This window comes from Haliotis asinina, chromosome 9 (assembly GCF_037392515.1).
Source record: "Haliotis asinina isolate JCU_RB_2024 chromosome 9, JCU_Hal_asi_v2, whole genome shotgun sequence".
In the NCBI taxonomy this organism is placed as follows: domain Eukaryota; kingdom Metazoa; phylum Mollusca; class Gastropoda; order Lepetellida; family Haliotidae; genus Haliotis; species Haliotis asinina.
In genome coordinates, this window is record NC_090288.1 from 22,559,457 (window position 1) to 22,580,212 (window position 20,756).

General features: G+C 41.2%; 2 protein-coding genes across 2 annotated transcripts in view; both read left to right on the top strand.

Annotated features, from left to right (window-relative positions):
• The window catches only part of LOC137297168 (leucine-rich repeat-containing protein 74B-like), a 614,612-nt gene that overhangs the window by 163,836 nt on the left and 430,020 nt on the right, over positions 1-20,756 (top strand). The window lies entirely within an intron of this gene.
• On the top strand, positions 15,224-16,057 carry LOC137296421 (piggyBac transposable element-derived protein 4-like). The gene is made up of 2 exons (XM_067828215.1): positions 15,224-15,622; positions 15,728-16,057. The coding sequence occupies exons 1-2, from the start codon at positions 15,224-15,226 to the stop codon at positions 16,055-16,057; spliced, it is 729 nt and encodes a 242-aa protein (XP_067684316.1).

A 20,756-nucleotide genomic window follows, 5' to 3' on the forward strand; every position in this document is an offset into this window, starting at 1 on the left:
TTTTGTGGCCATCGCCATACCAAGGTTCATTATGAGCATACCCATATCCTGCAGGTTGAAATCTAGCTTGATAGTTGGTTGTTTAAGCACCATTTTAGTCAACCGAGCGTACCCTACTGCTAGACTAGCTACCACTGTGGCGTGGTATGCGTCGTTGACGAACGTTTTCCCCTCAGACATTATGTATATGATATAAAATATTAAAATTATAACATGATATGCGGGTCGACGGTGGGGGTACCCCCCACAGTGGGGGTTACCACCTCAGGTACCACCTCACGTCCCTCACGTGTATATAACCACGAGATAGCCAAGGCAGCAGTTACACCTACAGCCAACAACAGTCGGGTTGGGTTGGTCACTTTATGTTGCCACCGTTTTTTACCGGCAGCTACTCTCTTAGGATTCTTCTGTCTGGTTACTGTTTGGGGTGTGGGGGGTACCCCCACTGGGGTCTCCACCGTCACCTCGGGACTCACTGTTTGGGGTGTGGGGGGTACCACCACTGGGGTCTCCTCCTGTGCAGCATCCATCTATACTATTATTATTATTCTTTCTCTCAAATTGGCAATGTTTTGCCGTGATAATCGCCGCCGTCACTGGAGCCAACAACATACCATATTTGTGGTACAGCCCGCAGCTGATAGAGCTCACGGCGTGTTCGATAAAAGGGTCTTTCTCGAGGTCCTCCCACAGGTAAAGTCGGCGCTCTGGTGGAATGGGAAGGAAGTACGACACAATACCGGTGTATATCTGGGTCATAGCCGATCCTATTGTCTTTGTCATTTCTGCTCCGAGCCGGGACTCGTATCTAGCGTACAGCTTATCGATTTCTTCGGCTGACATTTTGTGAATTTTATCCGGGGTGTAGTCTCCAAAGTAATGTTTGGCTTTGCCTCCAACAGCCAACGCCACCAGTTTCTCTCGCTTGTCATCAGTGGGGCCTGCCGTACCCCCAGGTACCAATTGTTCGAGCAATTCCTCACACTCCATCTTATAATATAACAAGTAAGATTTAGTTTTAACTATATAATACCCGATACAAACAAAACACAGAGAAATGAAGGTTAAGTTGCACACGACAAATACTTCAAATATCATAGCTATGCTTAGCATTTGCTTAGCTTTGCTTAGCTTTGCTTAGCTTTGCTTAGCTTTAGCATACTATATATGCTACTGGTTGGTCGGTTTTTAGAACGAGCTTAGCGTGTTTAGTTTCAGCGAGCTGTTTCTTCACCCGTTCCCGTTCTAATTTACTCATCACATCGTTCTCTCTCAAACACTCCTCAAACGAATCCCTGTCCTTGCAGTGAAATAAGGCCACCCATCGCGTCTGCTCCCTGAGGTCTTTCAACACCGAGTTGAACTTCTGCGTTAGCACCCAGACGCTGTGATTTGCATGCCGGCCGGAGAAGGCCAGGTACGATAGCATGTCTCTCTTTTTTGTTATCTCGCGATTAGCGCTGCAGTCGTCCAGTATGAACAGCGTCGGTTCCCCTTTAAATTTCTCGTGAAGAGCTTTCAACCAGTCCTGCAGGCGTGTTCCATGGTCGATTTTGTGTACGTCCGGGTCCGTCATTACCCAAGGTCGCGCGTACGTTTTATTCATGCCCAGAGTAGGGCACATGATAACGATGTTATCGAACACATCCTTGTAGTAACCCTCCAACATATCCAACATGAAAACGGTCTTCCCACAGCCAGTCTGCCCGCATATGATAGCGCAGTGTGGGTCAGTGGGTAGTGGGGGGTACCCCCCATCAGTAGATGGCTTGCACAAATCTCCCATTGTCTATATTAAGTTGCGCGTCCATAATAACGTACAGATATAATTTTAACGTACCAGCGGTTTGAGCCTTCTTAGTAATCTGGATGGTTATCCCTTCGCTGCCGTTATCTATACGGCGCCCGCTACCGTGTAGTTTATCATCATCCGTGGATCGCATGTCCAACCATAGGGCGTACTTGGTGGTCAGGTATTCACCGATCTGCACGGAGCTTAGGTACAGGTCCTTTGTTATGTAATCCCCCACTGGTAGCTTTTTTATCTCATCCCACTGCTGGTGTGGTCTCATACCATGACTGAACAGCTGGTTGGGCACGCCCTCGATGGTCACTTCCACCTTTTCAATCTCGGGGTTGAAAAACTTCTCGCTGTCCCTCTGGAATGGCTCGTAATCCTCCACGGGGACGACCAGGATACCTTTCATCGATCTCGCCGGCACGTTCAGGTTGATATTCCACACAGTGTCGCTCTTATCTCGCACGACTGATCTATGTCTCAGTACGCGATCGTATAGGATAGCCATCTTCCCAGAGTACTGACTTCGAACCTGCCTGGCCAGCTCCGGGCTAGTGACCATGTCGAACTCCAGAGAGATGTTGTCTATGGCATAACTGGCCTCATCACCGTTCAGCGTACGCACTACTTTGCTATAGTCGTTAAACGTGAGCTCGTATTCGAGCCTATCACCCAGCGCGGCCTGGTAAAACGGCGCGTGTCCCGTGAGCAACTCGAAGTCGAGCGGCACGCAGAATCGATTCCCGTATGCTAGAGCGATGGCCTTTTCACCGGCCGATAGCTTGTCTTGTTGGTCTTGCGTGAAGACATACCCTATGCGCGCCCGGGTTGATTTGCTGATACCCTGGTACACATCATTGACTCGTTCTCCATCGCTTTTCCAGAGATCCTTGTAGCAGTGAAACACGTCGCTGTCGTCGATGCTCAGCACCTCGTTACCGCTGATCTTGACGGTCGTTTTCTTGATGATAGCTCGCCCCACGTTCCGCACTAGCTCGCGTTTATCGTTGACGGAGGCCAACGTGATATTGAACGCCAGTCGAACAGTGCCTGGTACAATGAGGTCATTCTCACCAAGGTTTGGAAATCTAACCAGCAGAGTTTGATTCTGGTCTATCTTGCTGGGATTGTTGGTGATAGTCACCGACTGTCGCACGGCTCTGGCACCTAATGGCTCTCTCAATTTTCTGAAAGGATCTAATTTTCTACCGTACATTGTTATATATAAATAAAATATATTTAAATACTAATGGATGAAGACATACCTATGGATGAGATACCGGGCGCTAGTGCCCAGGCATATGATGAGCAGGAGACCTCATTTACTAGTTCATCATTGAACCAAGAACTTTTGGCAACAACGGTAGATGATTATTACGAAAGTTTAAGAAGTGATAAAAACTACGTTAATCCACAGGGTCGATACATTGATAATTTTTTTATTGATACAAAGGGTGTTCTACGCCTTAAGTCTAAACCAGAGGTTGACCTCGTTAACAAGCGCAATAAAAAACCACTGGCCTTATCAACTCTAGCCAGACGTTATGGTGTTGAATTTATCCGTGAACATCTAAACATGCATGATTACGGTGGTGCAATACCTAAGGCCGTTGTTGAAGATCTGCAAGCTACCAGATCCCACCTCACCACTAGAGATGAAATGACACCACAGCGTGCTACAGAAGCCTCAGACAGCATAGAAAAACTGTTGAGCACCTACTGGGACAAACCGTTACCGGGATTTGACTTTCCGGTAAGGGAACTGCGCGGCTTAGACGAAGCCGTGAAACGCGTGCGTGGAGAACTCGTGAACAACATGGGGAAACTGAACGAAATCGACGAGCACATCGCTAGGGAAAAAACCAAACTCAACGAAACTGAAAACGATGATATGAAGCGCCGTATCAATGAACGAATACGTGATTTAGAAGACGAGAGACGTACACGATTGGAAGCCGCTTCCTCGAATCGTGAACAGCTTCGATCCCAGATCAGTCGTATTCGGGAAACAATCGATAGAATACTGAATGAGGATACAACTTTAGCCAACAGGATTCGGATATTGTTCCGGGAGCAAGGGATCACCATCGCCAGCATTCTAACTGCATTGGGTTTCATCATATCAACCCTGGTGGTGTCACTGACGGGGGGAACCCCTGTGGGTCCTGCCGGCGGAGGGGGAACTCCCAGCGGTGGTGGGGGTGTTAAAGACTGGATTAAAAAACTCGGGGAAGGCCTAGCTAAACTGGCTGGTAAAGCCGCCGAAGCCCTTCCCGGCATCCTGGGTAGCATCGTCTCGTGGTTGTTGGGCGCTCTGTCTAAAACTGCCATGTGGCTCAGTCAAAACCTGTGGGCAGCCATCGTCGCCGTGGCGGGTCTGGTGTACGTAGCGGCTAAGAAATCTTTAACCAAATAAGTCCCAAAGTTACCCCACCAACCACTAGGGCTGTTTTATTATCAATATGCTGCTGAGCCTGAATATGGGGGTGTGTGGGGGGTACCCCCACATGAACTTTAGGCTCCGGAGGTGGCTCCACTATACCCGTTTCACGTGGTGGGATGTGTGGGATATAGGGGGTGTTAATATCGGGGTTGATGCCCAACTTTTGGTCCGCCGTGGCTATGACTATTTTGTTGTTATAACCCACCACTTTTTTTACTCTCAGTTGCATATCACTCGGGGACATATACAGCCCCACACCGAACACGTAGTTAACTTTCGATCTGGCGTATTCTAACACGTTTTGGTAGCGTTCGATGGCCCGCGGGAGATCAACTGGAGAATTAATAGCATCCTCAACGTTGGCAACGAACTGTTTCTGAGCGTCGTAAGCAGTTCCCTTACCGATGATGTTGGAACGCGTTTGCGACTGCGCACCCAACAGCGACCACACGTACGTTCGAATCGAGTCGTTCAAGCGTATTGTACCAGCACGAGTGAATCCTTTCGATGTGTCCAGCATGAACATTTTCCACCCGTCTGCGGTTGACTGCTCCACTTTCTGGACTGTGAAAGCAACACCACCTTTAAAGTTCATACGATCATCCCTCCATTCATTACTCGACAAAGCAAAGTCCGGGCGTAGTTTACCTTGTTTCAGTACAAGATCACTGAGTTCTTTCACTGATCGCACGCCATCAGAAGGAATACCCAACCCGTGGTTCGGGCCCGGCAAACGCCAATCCGTCTTCGGGTTTATTTCGAATTCATTACAAATACGTTCGTAGGCCCGTCTATCGTATGGGTTGTTTGTTGCGTCCCACGCTTTGTCCTGTGGGAGGGGGGCACTGATCTCTTTAAGGATACGTCTGACCTGGTAGTACACGTGGAACTTGAACACAGACTGACTCAGCGGTCCACGCTGAGAGTCGGCCAATGCCACACCACACCCCGTTGTAGCGCACCACACAGCAAAGTTGAATTGATTCTGCCAGAACTGCATAGGGTTGTTGAACCACGCGTGGACTGCCTCAATGTTAGTCACCATAAGCTTATACTTATCGAACACATCTAAAAGCTGGGCATTGAAATACAACTCAGGAGCAACCACGATCTTCATGGGGGAGAAATCTACATCCAGTTTAGGGTAAAACACACCAGGGGAATACATTTTAAAACTATTATATAAATAAATATATATGTAATATGTACATAACACTTCCAGGAATAACGAGCGGTGAGGCCGTTCAGCTGACGCACGCGATCGATAACACGTCAGGTCAACTCGAAGTCGCACTCTGCGATATCACCTACCTACCGCAATGGACTAACATTAATATCAGCAACAATAAGCTGTTCGTCAGTGGAACTCGCAGCCAGATAACTGACGGCTACTACAGCGTGTGCTCTCTAAACGATGAGGTCTTCAAACCCCTGGGAGCCGAACTCAAGATGAACGACTCAAACGGTACAGTGGTGTTAATCAACAATGGAATAAACCCTTTGAGGCTCGGCCGACCATTAGCAAGGATGCTCGGTATGTCTCCTGACGAGATAAAACCAACAACAACCGTCACAGGTACGAAGTTACCCGACCTAGTACCGTACCGAGAGCTGTACATTCATCTCGGTCAGGTGAGCACAACGTATAACATTCAAGGAGGCCACCCTTCCACTATATTGAGAGCAGTGCCGGTGAAAACTGAGAAATTCAACGACGGTAGAACCGAGTCGTTTTCACCACGGCAGTATAAGAGATTAACCCAGGGCAACATACCTGAGCTGACAATATCGGTGTTAGATATAAATCATAATCCTGTAAATATAGGATACCTCAGCTTAACGCTTCACGTAACATGACCAGCGCACAAGGGCCCGGAGTGAAAAAATGCGTCAATATCGGGATCTCCGACCTCGGAGACACACGCGGTTTCGACGCTCCCGGAGTAGATGGTAAATCGTATGCCTTGCAACTGAAAAACAACATTTACAAACGCGTTGAAATCCCCTCCGGTGGAACCCTAAGTGATATGATAGATACCACAAGAGCAACAGTAAACACTAAGTACTCCCTTGTCAACATCGGTGATAATAATTGGGTAATATACCCATCGTTCGGTGGTAAACTGTTCGACTTAGACGATGTTGAGAGCACTACCATCGTCAAAAACAAACCATATATGCTCGTCTTCACCGAAGATGACAAGTGGGTGTTGTTACCCGATAACAAATGGTTTCTCAATATTAGACTCGTCTCCCCTTACGTGTTCACGGATAACAAAGACAACCACCTAAACAAAGTCGTTAACAATGGAACCCTGCTCGTGGCTTACGTCCCAACTCAGAGACGTAGTATAGTCGTCAGCCCAGTCAACACTATGGCAGCCCACATGCTATCGAGTAAACCGGCCATGCAAAACGTGAAATTGCAGTTGGTGTCTGAATTCGAAGGCGTGGTCAAGATACTAGAGGATCTACCGGCAAACTCAACACTGTTCATCAAAGTCTACCTAGGGGAACCATCGGTGAATGATGTCGAGATCGTGAAGGGGATCAAACTCGGGTGGGTGAAACGACACCAGTTTCAAGTTTGCAACGTTTACGTGCGGGTGGGTGTCGACTCCAAGACCAGTCTGCAGGGGGTCAACGTGATCGTGGAAAACAAGATATCATTAATCAATATATTCCTGCCTGACAACATACACTTCATGGGTATTAAGTTAACCCCTGAATTATTATCAGAAAACCAGTTGGAAATTATATCATAATAGTATAATAATGGCCAGTCATCATCCCAACACTACACTTAACGACCTGGGAGATACGGAGGGATTCGATCAGCCTGGTGAGGAAGATGAATTATACATCCTGCACTTCAAAGACAACGTGTACAAACGGGTGCCGTTATCAGATTTTAAAGAACCCAAATGGCTGATCAACTTAACACCAGCCTCACCTTATATCACAATAGGTGAAAATGGGGTGATCTCTAAGATTAAGAACAACGGTAGTTGGGTCGGGGATTTCATTCCGGAGAGGTCATTAATCATGATAACTACTGGTCCCGGGAAAAATAGGTTAAGGACTATAGTAACAAATAAATTACCATTTCGCAATAATCATTATAACGTATATCTTGATATATCCCCCCCTTTCACACTCATCATAGAAGTCTTCTTTTTCTATTTAGGTAATGAAAACACCTCAAAAGAACAACAAATTTTACCCGGGGTGTCAATACACTGGTTTGATGAACACACAAGCCAATATTGTCGTATTGTTATACAACAGGATACCCACGGGGCCCCTATAAACCGCTTAATAAGCCTCAGTGGGGTTTTTATTACAACAGAAAAGTCTATTAGCCTCTCACCTATTACCCTGATTGATGGTCTAGATCTTGTAGGCTTCAAATATATTAATAGACAATTAACTGAAACCCAATTAAAATATCTTTCAAAATATATATTATAGGATGGGTCTGTACCCAGTCGTAGAGGAAGTAGCGAAGACGTTGGAAACCGTAGATGGGTTCCGCTTGAGGCAGTTATGTGATGTGAAACGTCAACTAGAACAAGACCGTGGCACGCGGAAAGCACTATGTAAAAAATATAATAGAGCTTTCAATATCGTGAACGGGGCTGACACTACCCTTATGGTAACCAGCATGGGACTAGGGGCGGCAGGCGTTGGGTTGTTGACTACCATCGTGGCTGCACCTATAGTGCTAGGTTTTGAAATAACAGCTGGGATAGCGGGGGTGTTAGGGTTGACGCTTAAGTTGGTATCACGCAGACTGCATCGTAAGGCATTGAAACACGATGAGATTAGGGTTCTGGCCGAAGCAAAGCTGAACACAGTGAGTGAGCGTATTTCCACGGCACTCTCTGATAGTAAGATCTCAGAAGAGGAGTTTCGTTCAATCCTATCTGAACTCAAAAAATATAACGAAATGAAACAAGATATTCGATCCAAGTCTCGTAAGTCTGCTATCAGCGAGGACGAGAAAAAAAAGTACATAGCACAGGGGATACAAAAAGCCCAGCAAGCCTTTATTATGAACACCAAAGAGATCGTAGGCGGTTCACGTTAAACTGCTTCATTGATATAAACGTGTATTGATCGTACCGTACGGCACAGTATTACCTCCTACCAAGGCACAGTAATTACCGCCAACTTTTTTGTAGTAGGGGTAATAGTAGCAAGAGCTAATGACCCAACCAAAGCCTTATTTAGTAAATAAGGCTTTGTAGAGACATTTTGTGAAAGTGAGCCAGAACCCCCATTCCCTATACTACTTCCTGACTCAGTGTGCACTGCAACAACTTGCTACATGTAAAGACAGAATCCAGCTTATGCGTTGCCGTGTTCACATTCACTGAAAAAAATATCATTTACGATGAAAAGCCATTAACTGACGCATGTTTTGCTTCGATTTTTAGTTTAGAAAGGCATCCATTGTTTAATTTCCAAATGCAGTACGAATTGACAGGATAGTAGATAACAGGGAAAATACCATGAAAAGTCTGTATATTGTCACAGCATTTCCTATGATGGAAATCCTACAACAGAAGTCTCGGGTGTCGTAATGTCATCGGTGAAGTAATGAAAAGTCTTTTTTTTATATGTTATCAGCTGTTACGTTGTTCCCCAAAGTATTTCTTTAACTATTGCCACATTGAAATCTTACAAATAGTTCCTATACAACCACCGACTCAATGTAAAAAAATCAGGGCTACATCTCCGGCAAACGAGCATCCCCTGGAAGTTCTTTATCGAGAATTTGTGATCATTACACATCCCTGACAATTGAAGAAAATCTGTATAGAATGTAACAGTTACTTAGAAACATATATATATTTACGTTTTGAGCAGCAGTTCCTCGCTCATCTGCATCCATTTTGTATTTAATTCTACTATACTACTGTATATTTTTATGTTTACATATACAAGTGTCATACACCTATTATACAAGCAATTAGTTGGTTGCATCAGAAACACCAGTCATCATAGACTGAAATTAAATATTTCCGCCTTGAAAAATATGTCCACCAGTCAGTATTGTGAGTCAAGTTATAAATGTGAATTTACTGATTCATTTCTTACTATAGTTTAACACCACTTAAAGCTCTTAATATAAATAGTCATTTATAGAGATTTCTCTCAACAAACAACATATAATTCTGACCGCCCAAGCGGATGTGTTTGATAGAAATATATTTGATATGTTTCTTGTTTTGGTAACCTTAATTCAATAAATATTTCCCATGACAGAGAATTTACTATGTAACTTTAACTATCTAACTTTCTGATTTTCATTCAACAGTTCTTAAAGAAAATTTTAGCTTATGTCTTTTAGTTAGGGCTTAACACAGAAATGTGTTTATTATCAAATAAAAGTTTTATATGGTATAAACTTGAATTTAACCCCACAATTATTATATGAAGATTTGTTTATGCATTTATATATATTATTACAAATTTAACAGTAAAATGTACAATGACTGAAAAAAGTCATGCATGTGTAATGTAATATAAAAGTACACACACACCAGCATACAAAGAATCAGATGGAATTACAACATTGCACAGTGCAGATACAATATAAAGTGGGAAAATATATTGACTTTATTGGATATATTTGTGTTAGAATTTGAAAAATCAATTTAATGCACCAAAACATAAGAGCGAGCTCTAAATATTAAATACTATCATAATAATGTGATCATTGTGAAGACAAGATGTACGTAGACATTGCAGGAAAATGTAAACCATTTGATGCTGACAACACTTAACAGTACTATTTGTTATATTAGAGATTGAAATTTATTATCAGTATGAATATATGTATTGTTTAGTTGTGCAATGAAAATAGACTTTGGAATGTGCCATTGAATATGTACTTAACGTATTGGTAGTTTTGCTTCTTCTGTGTCTGAAATAGTATATTTGATAAATTAGTATTTTGATATGATTTCATTTATTGAAACTTAAGAAAAACAAAACATGTTAACTTATACCGTCAATTGATGATAATTAAAATGCAGTCATTCTAGAGATTTTCAATATCTTTAAGTATTATTTGCCTATATAGTGAATTTATATTTCTTGCATCTCAAACCGTTACAGACATAAAAAATTAGATTTTAGTTATGCCCATGTTTATCGCATTTGAATGTTGGCTACATGTAGGCGATGACTGACATAATTTGTCTGCTATTGCTATTTTACAATTACTTTGCCATTGTGTCTCACTTTCCTCCGTACCTGCTAAATATCTGTGCTGTCCAAAATCTTAATCCCATCATGAATGACCCGATGAAATGTACATGAAAAGCATTTCAGTGTTTCACATTTCACGCACTGCATCAGCTCCCCGCGTTGTAAATTCCATGAATGCAGCCATATCGGCCGTAATACTAAAATGATTGGAGTACATATACACTGAAAATACACTGCAGTTTTATATGTGTGATACTGATACATCTAGTGCCAGACTTAAATAACCGACTGCAAAACGTCAACAAAACATGACCTGAAAACGATCAGCTGATTCCACTGCCTCGCTTTAAGCTGCCATTTCGCGCAGAGTAAGCAGTCATGCCTATCCCAGGTGTATCATAGAATCATGGAATAAATATTTTAGGACATAACACTTGATATATCATTGTAAGAGCGAAAAGATATTCTGTCCATGCACCGGCGTGAACGTTCCCGGTGACAGTGAAGGCTATACTGGTTAACTGTCTCTAAGTGTAATGGTAACACGTATGGCTCACATCGCGCATACGACATGCGCTGACAGTTTAAGGTTAGACCGTCCGGATCAGGGCGCCCAGCGGATTAGTAACGGGGAGATAAATTCAGAAAGATTGCCCATTCAAGATCATCTTCTGTAGATCCATTAGAGTAGCAGTATAATATTGAATTGATGTCATATCCTTTAACACAGAAGTGCATTATATTTCTTATATCGGTGTAATTAACGCACGAAACAGTGAATTGTATCTTCGTAACAATAGCCACAAGAGCAAGTGGGATTTGAAGATATAAATCGTTCGTGTTTATGTGTTTAAATCGCTGCAAGCAAGCCCGAGGCATTAATGGATAACCGGACAGAATTGTGATCTAGAGAATTTGACACACTGATATGTTTCTTAAAACTACCCAAGGTAGCTGATTCTCCATTATCGATGGACAAAACATTCCACTATCTTACTGTGTCTGGGAGAAGTGACTTGGCATAATTTCCACTTTTACAATCGATAGTTTGGAGCTTTAAACAGTCTTGGAAACCGCAACTAGTAGTGTCAGATACCTTACGAGGAACAAGACTACTCAAATATTTTGGAGTTAAATCATTAACCATTATATGAAAAACTGTTATTTTTCTAAATAAGTCTACGAGTACATAGTAGTTTGTATCATCATAAATCTTATTATGATTCGTACTGTGAAAAGCACCGTAAATATTTCTGACTGCATCAAGATTAAGTTTTTCAAGTATTAGTGCTTGCTGTTTGGTACAGTTGTCTCACATGTGAGCACAATAGTCGAAATTATGCGTAATGCATTGTTTGTACATTGTAAAGTTTTGGGTGTGAGATGGTATTTGAAAGACGGTTTACCATGGGTGCAACCTTTTTAGCAATACATTGTATAAACAAAGAAGTAATAAATATGAAATTTTGTAAGCTTGTTGGCAGATTTGTTTTGAATGTCACAAACAAAAGAACATACCGTTTGTCTATGCTGTTTAATATCAATCATTATCGAATACTTTAATCATAATAATTTGGGTGGGTTCTCTTGTGGGAAAGTACAGCTGATCTATATTCTGACATAGAAATGAAATGTAGTAAGCATAAGTATTTAAAGATATTGAATTTTCATAAGAAATTTACAAACATAACTGTATACTAATCACCAGATACCTTTAACAAGGTATCCTACAGAAATCCAAGAAGATGATCTGGTTGCGTTGCTAAGGAACCTAATGAGTATGGGTAGGCCTGTTGCATCACTGTGGATGGTATCCTTGGAATGCGGTGACTTAATCAATATCTTGGGCACTTATGTCCACTCCGAATGATTTTTGCGACGTTGACCACCACTGTTCACCTCCCCATCACACTCAGGGATCCCCGATATACGGAGATTGATTTGCCTTGAGTAGTGTTTACATCTGTCAAAGCAGTAACTGAGGTCCTGAATGATCTGGCCCCGAGGTCATGAAAGTGACTTAACTCATTAAGGCCGAGAGCCACGTATGTCCGGCAAATTAATTAGCTTCTCACAGCGAGAGCCGCGTATTGGGGGTTAAGAAAAGCACCTCTCATTCAGCGAGAGACTCGCATATGCATTTTACATTTTAAATTTGTACTGTACCTATAATTTCAATCAATTTAGCAGTAATGATCAAAGATTAGCTTTTCTTACGAGAGAGGTTACTTTCTGTGTTAATCAGAAGAACTCTTAATGTGTTTTGATAACAATTGCTTGCAATGTCGGGGGCTTATACAGATAAATGAAAACATGTCTGCGAGAAAGGGGATTATGAGATGTTGTTACAGGAGGTAAGTGTTTGTTACTCATCATTGGGAGTGAATACTGAGATACTACGTTTACACATTGATTGAATTAACGGTGACAAGGTTACAAAACCTTCTTCTGAATTCATTCATTCGTTGTAATAGTTCATATAATGAATCGTAGACATACATAGCAATACTGTATTACACCCATGTTCATGTAGATTTGAAATAAACCAAGTTACTAATTTAGACCTAATTCATAATGATGTTTAAAGTTGACGAAAATACATAATTGAATATGAAGTGATGACTCTTGCATCTACTGATAATATACGTATATAGTACACGTAAACCATACAAAGGTAACTGGGGTATTTTGTTCAAGCTGTTTCATGCTTATTTGAAATGTGATTTTTCAAAGCAATTTACATAAGCATTCTGTAAGAAACGTTTGTATTTGATCTCTGTAATTATCCAGTCTAATGATCACGTGTATCAGATCTATTGTCAATAAAAGGAGCATATTATATCAGTTAAGGAACTAAATGCGTATAATCATTCAATCAGACAACACTAAATGAGATATATGAACACCTCTTTCAACCTCAAAATAACAGCCTCTGGCCAAATGCATGTCCAGGTACAGTTTTGTCCCGTGACAAGTGTAAAACAAACTTATGTGCTGTTACATCATTGGACAAGCTGTTTTGTGGAGTCACGCCCAATGTCAATCTTCTGAACCTCGTTTGCTTTCAAAACAAATATAAGTATGCCCATCTTCATAAATATTAGGGGAGATTCAACTACAAGTGTATACATCACAATAAATCTGCATTATGTAACTTTTTTTAATTCTATAAGACATGTACTTGAATTATGATATTTATTTGTAACAATGTGCCGATTATATTGAAATGTTCAGCAAGCCATTATGTTTGATGTACAAGTAGTGTGCGCAAAATGTATATGCAAATAAATACTATCTCTGCTCAATGGTTGGATTGGGTTATCCGGGGTAAAAATAATCGGATTGTAGCACTTTGAGCGCTTCAAAGAAAAATAAACTCATCAAAGTGCTTGTTAGTCCTATGTGTACATTTCAGGCATCCTTACGATTATGTATGTTCACGATACACAAACTTTTTCATGATAACTAGAGTTGATATAGCCGAAATCTAGCATATCGATTGGTCAACCAATGGTCAATCTATGTCCAAGCTGTCTAGTGACTGAACGTACTCTTCAGAAAGTTAGCCCATGCCCCATCACCTGACAAACTGTGAATCTGTTATATGTAAGTTACAGACTAGCTCATTAGTACTTTCCACAAAATATTCAGTGTACACTAGCAATGCATCAGCAAAAACACTTTTTTCATAGATAATTGTGCATGTACATAAATTTGTCTTCACTGCCATTGACATAGATGTTTTGAACAATTTAATCTCACACAATGATATGAGAGGGACATCATTTGGTTTAAGTATATCTTACATACAAAGAATCCAAACATTTGTCAAGAAAGGCACACTTACATAATCCCTTACTTCATGTGCTATTGAAAGTTTCTTGACACCTCTCTGTAATTGTCACATGTAGCAAATAATTCCGTTGATCCATCATCAGTAAAAGCAGGATAGCATATTGGTCATGGTATTGATACACTTGCATATCATCATTCAGACTACAGTAATAAGATTATTTAGCGCTACTTCTGGTCTTGAAACAACAGTCTCCGGTAGAATTTATAAGTAGCCACACCTCTACTCCCTTATTGAACGGACTGTCCAGTGACAAGCGTAAAATGAACATAAGTGTTGTTATTTCGTCAGACAACCCACTTGATGGTGCTACGTACGCTTCTTTCTCTGTACTGTATATGCACACATGGGTGCAATCTCGTGAACCTTGATAGATACGATATCAGACAATACACAAACTGTTACATGATAGTTAGAATATACAACCAAAACACAACATATCCACTGGTCAACAATACAATAAAAAATCAATGTATCCAATCTGAGTGACAAAACGTGCCCTTCAGAAATTTAGACCACGCCCCAACACCCATTCCTTTCTGTGTGACATGTAACTCATGACTGGCCATAGGGAACAAATGACCAGTCAGTGTAGTGGTTTGAGGTCGTGAGCAGACTGAAGTAAACTTGTTCCTGCTCAGATGTATAAAATACTTTATCTAGTTACATTACATTATCAGAAGGCGGTGGGTGAATATGTAAAACACAATGCGCTTTTTAGTGAGAAAACAGTGTGAAAACAGGACAAGAAGTTCAGTTATTCAGACAGCTTGTTTGCACACAAATTTGAATTGGAGACATCTATGAACATGTAGGATATAGCCAATAGAAATCAAACACACGATCGAATGATATAAAAGGTCATGTAGGGCATAGTTACAGCCCTTCCGTTGAATCATTCATGATCATGGCAAATCTGAACGACAGCAACAGTGACTTTGAGCTAAATTTAGAGCTGAGCGACAGTGGCGTTTTATTCAGTGATATGTCTGAAGAATCCAGCAGCAGTGACACAGAAGAGTATCAAGACACACAGGACACATGGAAGACAGGGAATCATCTCACTTCAGTGCTGAAAACTGCTTTCACCGGACCCACACCAGGCTCGACAGCAGACATCAACCCCAGCATGCGAGAGATTGACTTCTTGAAGCTGTTCTTCACCGATGACATCATTGACATCGTCGTCAGCCAAACAAACCTCTATGCCCAGCAACAGCAAGCAAGACACGGACGAGATGAAAACTGGGTTCCTGTTACCAAGGAAGAATTCCGAGCATGGCTGGGCATTCGAGTGTTCGTGTCTGTGAACCATCATACCATTGATATGTACTGATCAGAGGATTATCTGTTTGGTGGTCCCAGTGTAGCAGCCATCATGAAGAGGGACAGAATGAATGAAATATCCTAGTACCGCCATGTGGCAGACTCCAGCACCAATGTGGGACACGGCCAGGGAGGACTTGAAAAGCTGCACAAGATTCGGCCTGTGCTGGAGACTGTTCGTGATATGTGCCGTTCCCAGTACAACCCTCACCAGAACATTAGTATAGCTGAAGCTATGGTGGCATTCAGGGGTAGACTTGCCTTTAGGCAATATCTGCCAGCCAAGCCCACCAAGTATGGAATCAAGGTGTGGATGAGGGCAGACCCGGAGAAGGGTTACGTCAGTGATTTTCAAGTGTACACTGGCAAGGGGAACCGTACAGCAGAAGGTGGACTTGGTTCCAGATGGACATGATCTCCGGCGTGGAGAACAGGCATCACATAGTGAACTGTGACAATTATTTTATGAGTCCCCAGCTATGTTGGAGTCGACTTGATGTTGGCACATATGCAAGAGGCACTGTCAGGAGCAACAGGAAGGACTTTCCGAGTTCCATACTGCACTCTAAGTGTGTCAAGTACCAAGGAGACATGGTGGTCACACAGGAGGGGGATTTGGTGAATTCGCATGGAAGGACAAAAAGGTATGTAAAATTAAATTCATGTTTAAATAAAAAACAAAAGGCATAATATAAGCTTGTAGATTTCCTACATATAGCAATCTCTTAATAAAAGATCTTGTCCGTAATTATCTTACCAATAAACTTAGTCTCTATTGATCCATCAACGATAAAAACACGATAGTAAATCAGTTACAGTATTGATACACATGCCTATCATCATTCAATCAGACTGTAGTAATGAGATTATTGAGCACCTCTTTTGGCCTTGAAACAACTGTCTCCGGTAGAATGCACATGTAGCCACGCCCCTGTTAAAAGGTTTGTCCCGCTGCATGTGTAAAATAAACATATTCGCTGTTACATTATAGGACAGTCCGCTTAATGGCGCCACGCCCTTGTCTGTAATGTTTATGCATGCCTGCACATCTGTAATCCTACGAACGTTGTTTCCTTTCAATATAAATACAGACACGCCCAACTTCATATTTATTTTGAGCATTTAACAGCTCTCTCAATCTCAGTATTTCTGGATGACTCATTTTGTACATTCCATTTCAGGTTGTGAACCTGCTTTCGATGGCTGACAATGCTGTTTACATTCGTTCAACTGTCTCAAGAAAAAAGAAAGATGGCACTGCGGTTCAAATCCCCTGTCCTATCGTTGTGAAACATTACAATGACCACATGTACGGCGTCGACCGTGCAGACCAGATCTGAACAGAGCTGAGCACCTACCATACCAGTAAGAAGTGCTGGCACGATCTCTTTTGGTTTGCCTTTGCTGTTGCCGTCGCCAATGCCTTCATCCTCATGAGAGACTCTCAATCCCACCGCCAGATGACAAAATCACAGAGAACCAAGCCAAGAACCATGCTGCAGTTCCGCATCGCCTTGTCTAAACAGCTGATCGGCCAGTTCCAGAGCATGAGAAAGAGGAGGAGAACATCTAACAAAGATGAAGCAGGGACGTCCCACTGGCCGTCAACATCTGAGAAGAGGGGACGATGCCGACAGTGCTCCAAGACTGGCAAACGTTTGTCACTTTGTTCATCTTAACTTAACGCTGCAAACATACATCACCATTCATACACATACATACTGCATGATACATTTATCATTACTCGATGCTAAACAAAGCTTCCCGTCATGTGATGGGATAACATATCCCGAATGTAACGCATTATATCTCACTTACTCATTATATTGACTGATACTTTGACCAATCGTATCGTGAGAACCTGTGACATAGGAAAGGGCAAGGTGATGGGGCGTGGCCTAAATTTCTGAAGAGCACGTTTGGACACTCAAAGTGATAGGGTAGAGATTGATTATTGGCTTTATTGTTGACCAATGGCTATGTTGTGTTTCGGCTGTATCACCTATCATGCAACAATTTGTGTATTGTAAACATAACATCGGTTACTGTAATGATGTATGAAAGAAACACATAAGACATATGGGAGTAGACTGACACTATGATGAGTGTATTTGTTCTCAGATGGTGAACACACATTTCTTAGTATTTTGGACATGTAAAACAATAACGACTGAAATGTAACAATTGAAGAGAATGAGTGAATTTAGTTTTACGCCGATTTTAGCTATATTCCAGCAGTATCGCGTGGGCTTCACACATTGTGCCCAACAACTGACAAGAATGGTATACGGTACCATTTGTACAACACAACTAGTGCATAAAGCGTTATCGTGCTTGAAACAAGTCCTTATGGTAGGCCTCAAAACAGTCAATGCACAAAAACACATCACAGCTTGAACATCTGCATTTGATGTCTCGATGTTTGCCAGTCCGTTTCATTGTATGTAAGACATACTTAAACCAAATGATGTCCCTCTCATATCATTGTGAGAGATTAATTTGTTCAAAACATCTATGTCAATGGCAGTAAAGACGAATTTACGCACATGCCTAATAATCTAAGAAAGAAACGTTTTCGCTGATACATTGCTAGTGTATACTGAATATTTTAAGGAAAGTACTGATAAGCTAGTCTGTGACTTACATATAACAGATTCAGTTTGTTGCTTAGGTTCATCTAGATTTAACGCAGAAAATATATGAACATACATGCATACATATTGTATAATGCTATTCCTTGCACATACATAAGACAAAGGGTCATGGGATGGGCGTCATCAAAGTTCCCGAATAGGATGATGTATCTTAACTGTTCAATATAGTCCCTATGACCAATCGCATCATGAGATACCTGTCACATTGGAAATGACAGGTGATGGGGCGTGGGCTAAATTTCTGAAGAGTACGTTCGGTCACTAGACAGCTTGGATACAGATTGACCATTGGTTAGATCGTTGACCAATCGATATGCTAGATTTCGGCTTTGTCAACTCTAGCTATCATGAAAAGTTTGTGTATCGTGAACATACATGCCTGAAATGTACACGTAGGACTAACAAGCACTTTGACGAGTTTATTTATTTTTTTTTAAAGCGCTCAAAGCGCTACAATCCGATTATTTTTACCCCGGATAACCCAATCCAATCATTGAGTAGAGATAGTATTTGCGTATACTTTTTGCACACACTACTTGTACATCAAACATAATGGCTTGCTGAACATTTCAATATATTCTGTACATTGTTACGAATAAATATCATAATTCAAGTACATGTCTTATAGAATTAAAAAAAGTAACAGGATACTGATTTTTTGTGATATATACACTTGTAGGTGAATCTCCCCAAATATTTATGAAGATGGGCATACTTATATTTGTTTTGAAAGCAAACGAGGTTCAGAAGACTGGCAATGGGCGTGACTCCACAAAACAGGTTGTCCAATGATGTCACGGGACAAAACTTTACCTGGACATGCATTCGACCAGAGGCTGTTATTTTCAGAGGTGTTCATATATTTAGTGTTGTCTGATTGAATGATTATACGCATCAATTCCGTAACTGATATATTATCCTCCTTTTATTGACATTGGATCTGATACACGTGATCATTACACAGGATAAGATAATTACAGAGATCAAATACAAACGTTTCTTACACAATGCTTATGTAAATTGCATTGAAAAATCACATTTCAAATAAGCAGGAAACAGCTTGAACAAAATACCCCAGTTACCTTTGTATGGTTTATGTGTACTATAAATGTATATTATGAGTAGATGCAAGAGTTATCACTTCATATTTGATTATGTATTATTGTCAACTTTCAAAATCAATAGTCACAAGTGAATTAGGTCTAAATTAGTAACTTGGTTTATTTCAAATCTACACGAACATGAGTGTAATACAGTATTGCTATTTATGTCTACGATTCATTATATGAACTATTACAACGAATGAATGAATGATTTAATTTAGAAGAAGGTTTTGTAACCTTGTCACCGTTAATTCAATCAATGTGCAAACATAGTATCTTAGTATTCTCTCCCAATGACGAGTAACAAACACTTACCTCCTGCAACAACATCTCATAATCCCCTTTCTCGCAGACATGTGTTCATTTGCCTGTATAAGCCCCCGACATTGCAAGCAATTGTTATCAAAACACATTAATAGTTCTTCTGATTAACACAGAAAGTAACCTCCCTCGTAAGAAAGGCTAATCTTTGATCATTACTGCAAAATTGATTGAAATTATAGGTACAGTACAAATTTAAAATGTAAAACCCCCAATACGCGGCTCTCGCGGAATGAGAGGTGCTTTTCATAACCCCCAATATGCAGCTCTCGCTGAATACGAGGTGCTTTTTATTACCCCCAATACGCGGCTTTCGCTGTGAGAAGCTAATTAATTTGCCGCATATACGCGGCTCTCAGCCTTAATGAGGTAAGTAAAGTAGGCCAATCTCAACCTGTAAAACATTCCATTGACCCCATAAAGTTCTAGCATCAGAGCTAAAATTGACAATGTGCCCTCTAGACAGCTGATCTTTACTTTCAGAAACACACTTCCATGTGGGACCTATCCCTACATCCTTGTTCAGGGCCTTGAGTAACCAGTTTGAAACATTTGACCCCAATGACTTGAGCTGGTATCTGCAGGAACTGACACTACAATCAGGAACTTTTTACACTTTCTAACCAGGTGGCAAGACATGGCATCTTCATTACTGTGTTTGGAACCTGACCTCTACTGAATTTCGAACTATATGTTTCAATAATGCCTAACCACCTAGCAAGAATGTCCTCTGGATCTTTGAATTTCTTTAGCCAAAGTAGGGGAGCATGATCAGTGCATAACAGGAAGTTCCTACTATAAAGCTAGTGCCTATACTGCCTCAAGAAATTCACAACAGCCAGGAGTCCATGCTTGGTTGTAAAAAAGTTTCTTTGGGCAGGATCAAGGGTTTTGCTTGTGTACAACAAAACATGTTCTTCTCCATTTTCCCAGGTACGGTCATTGTTTAAAGCACTCATATTCTGGGACAAGTTTAAGTTTTCTGTTTGGTAAGTGACAGTTCACCCCTTGAAGTACCTAGAACTTTCTTTACATA

What these genes read in the sequence shown, in the direction of transcription:
- LOC137296421 (XM_067828215.1), top strand. Translation starts at nt 15,224, where the DNA reads ATGGCAAATCTGAACGACAGCAACAGTGACTTTGAGCTAAATTTAGAG. An exon ending in GCATTCGAGTGTTCGTGTCT is followed by an intron (nt 15,623 to 15,727) that starts GTGAACCATCAT and finishes GAAATATCCTAG; the next exon opens with TACCGCCATGTGGCAGACTC.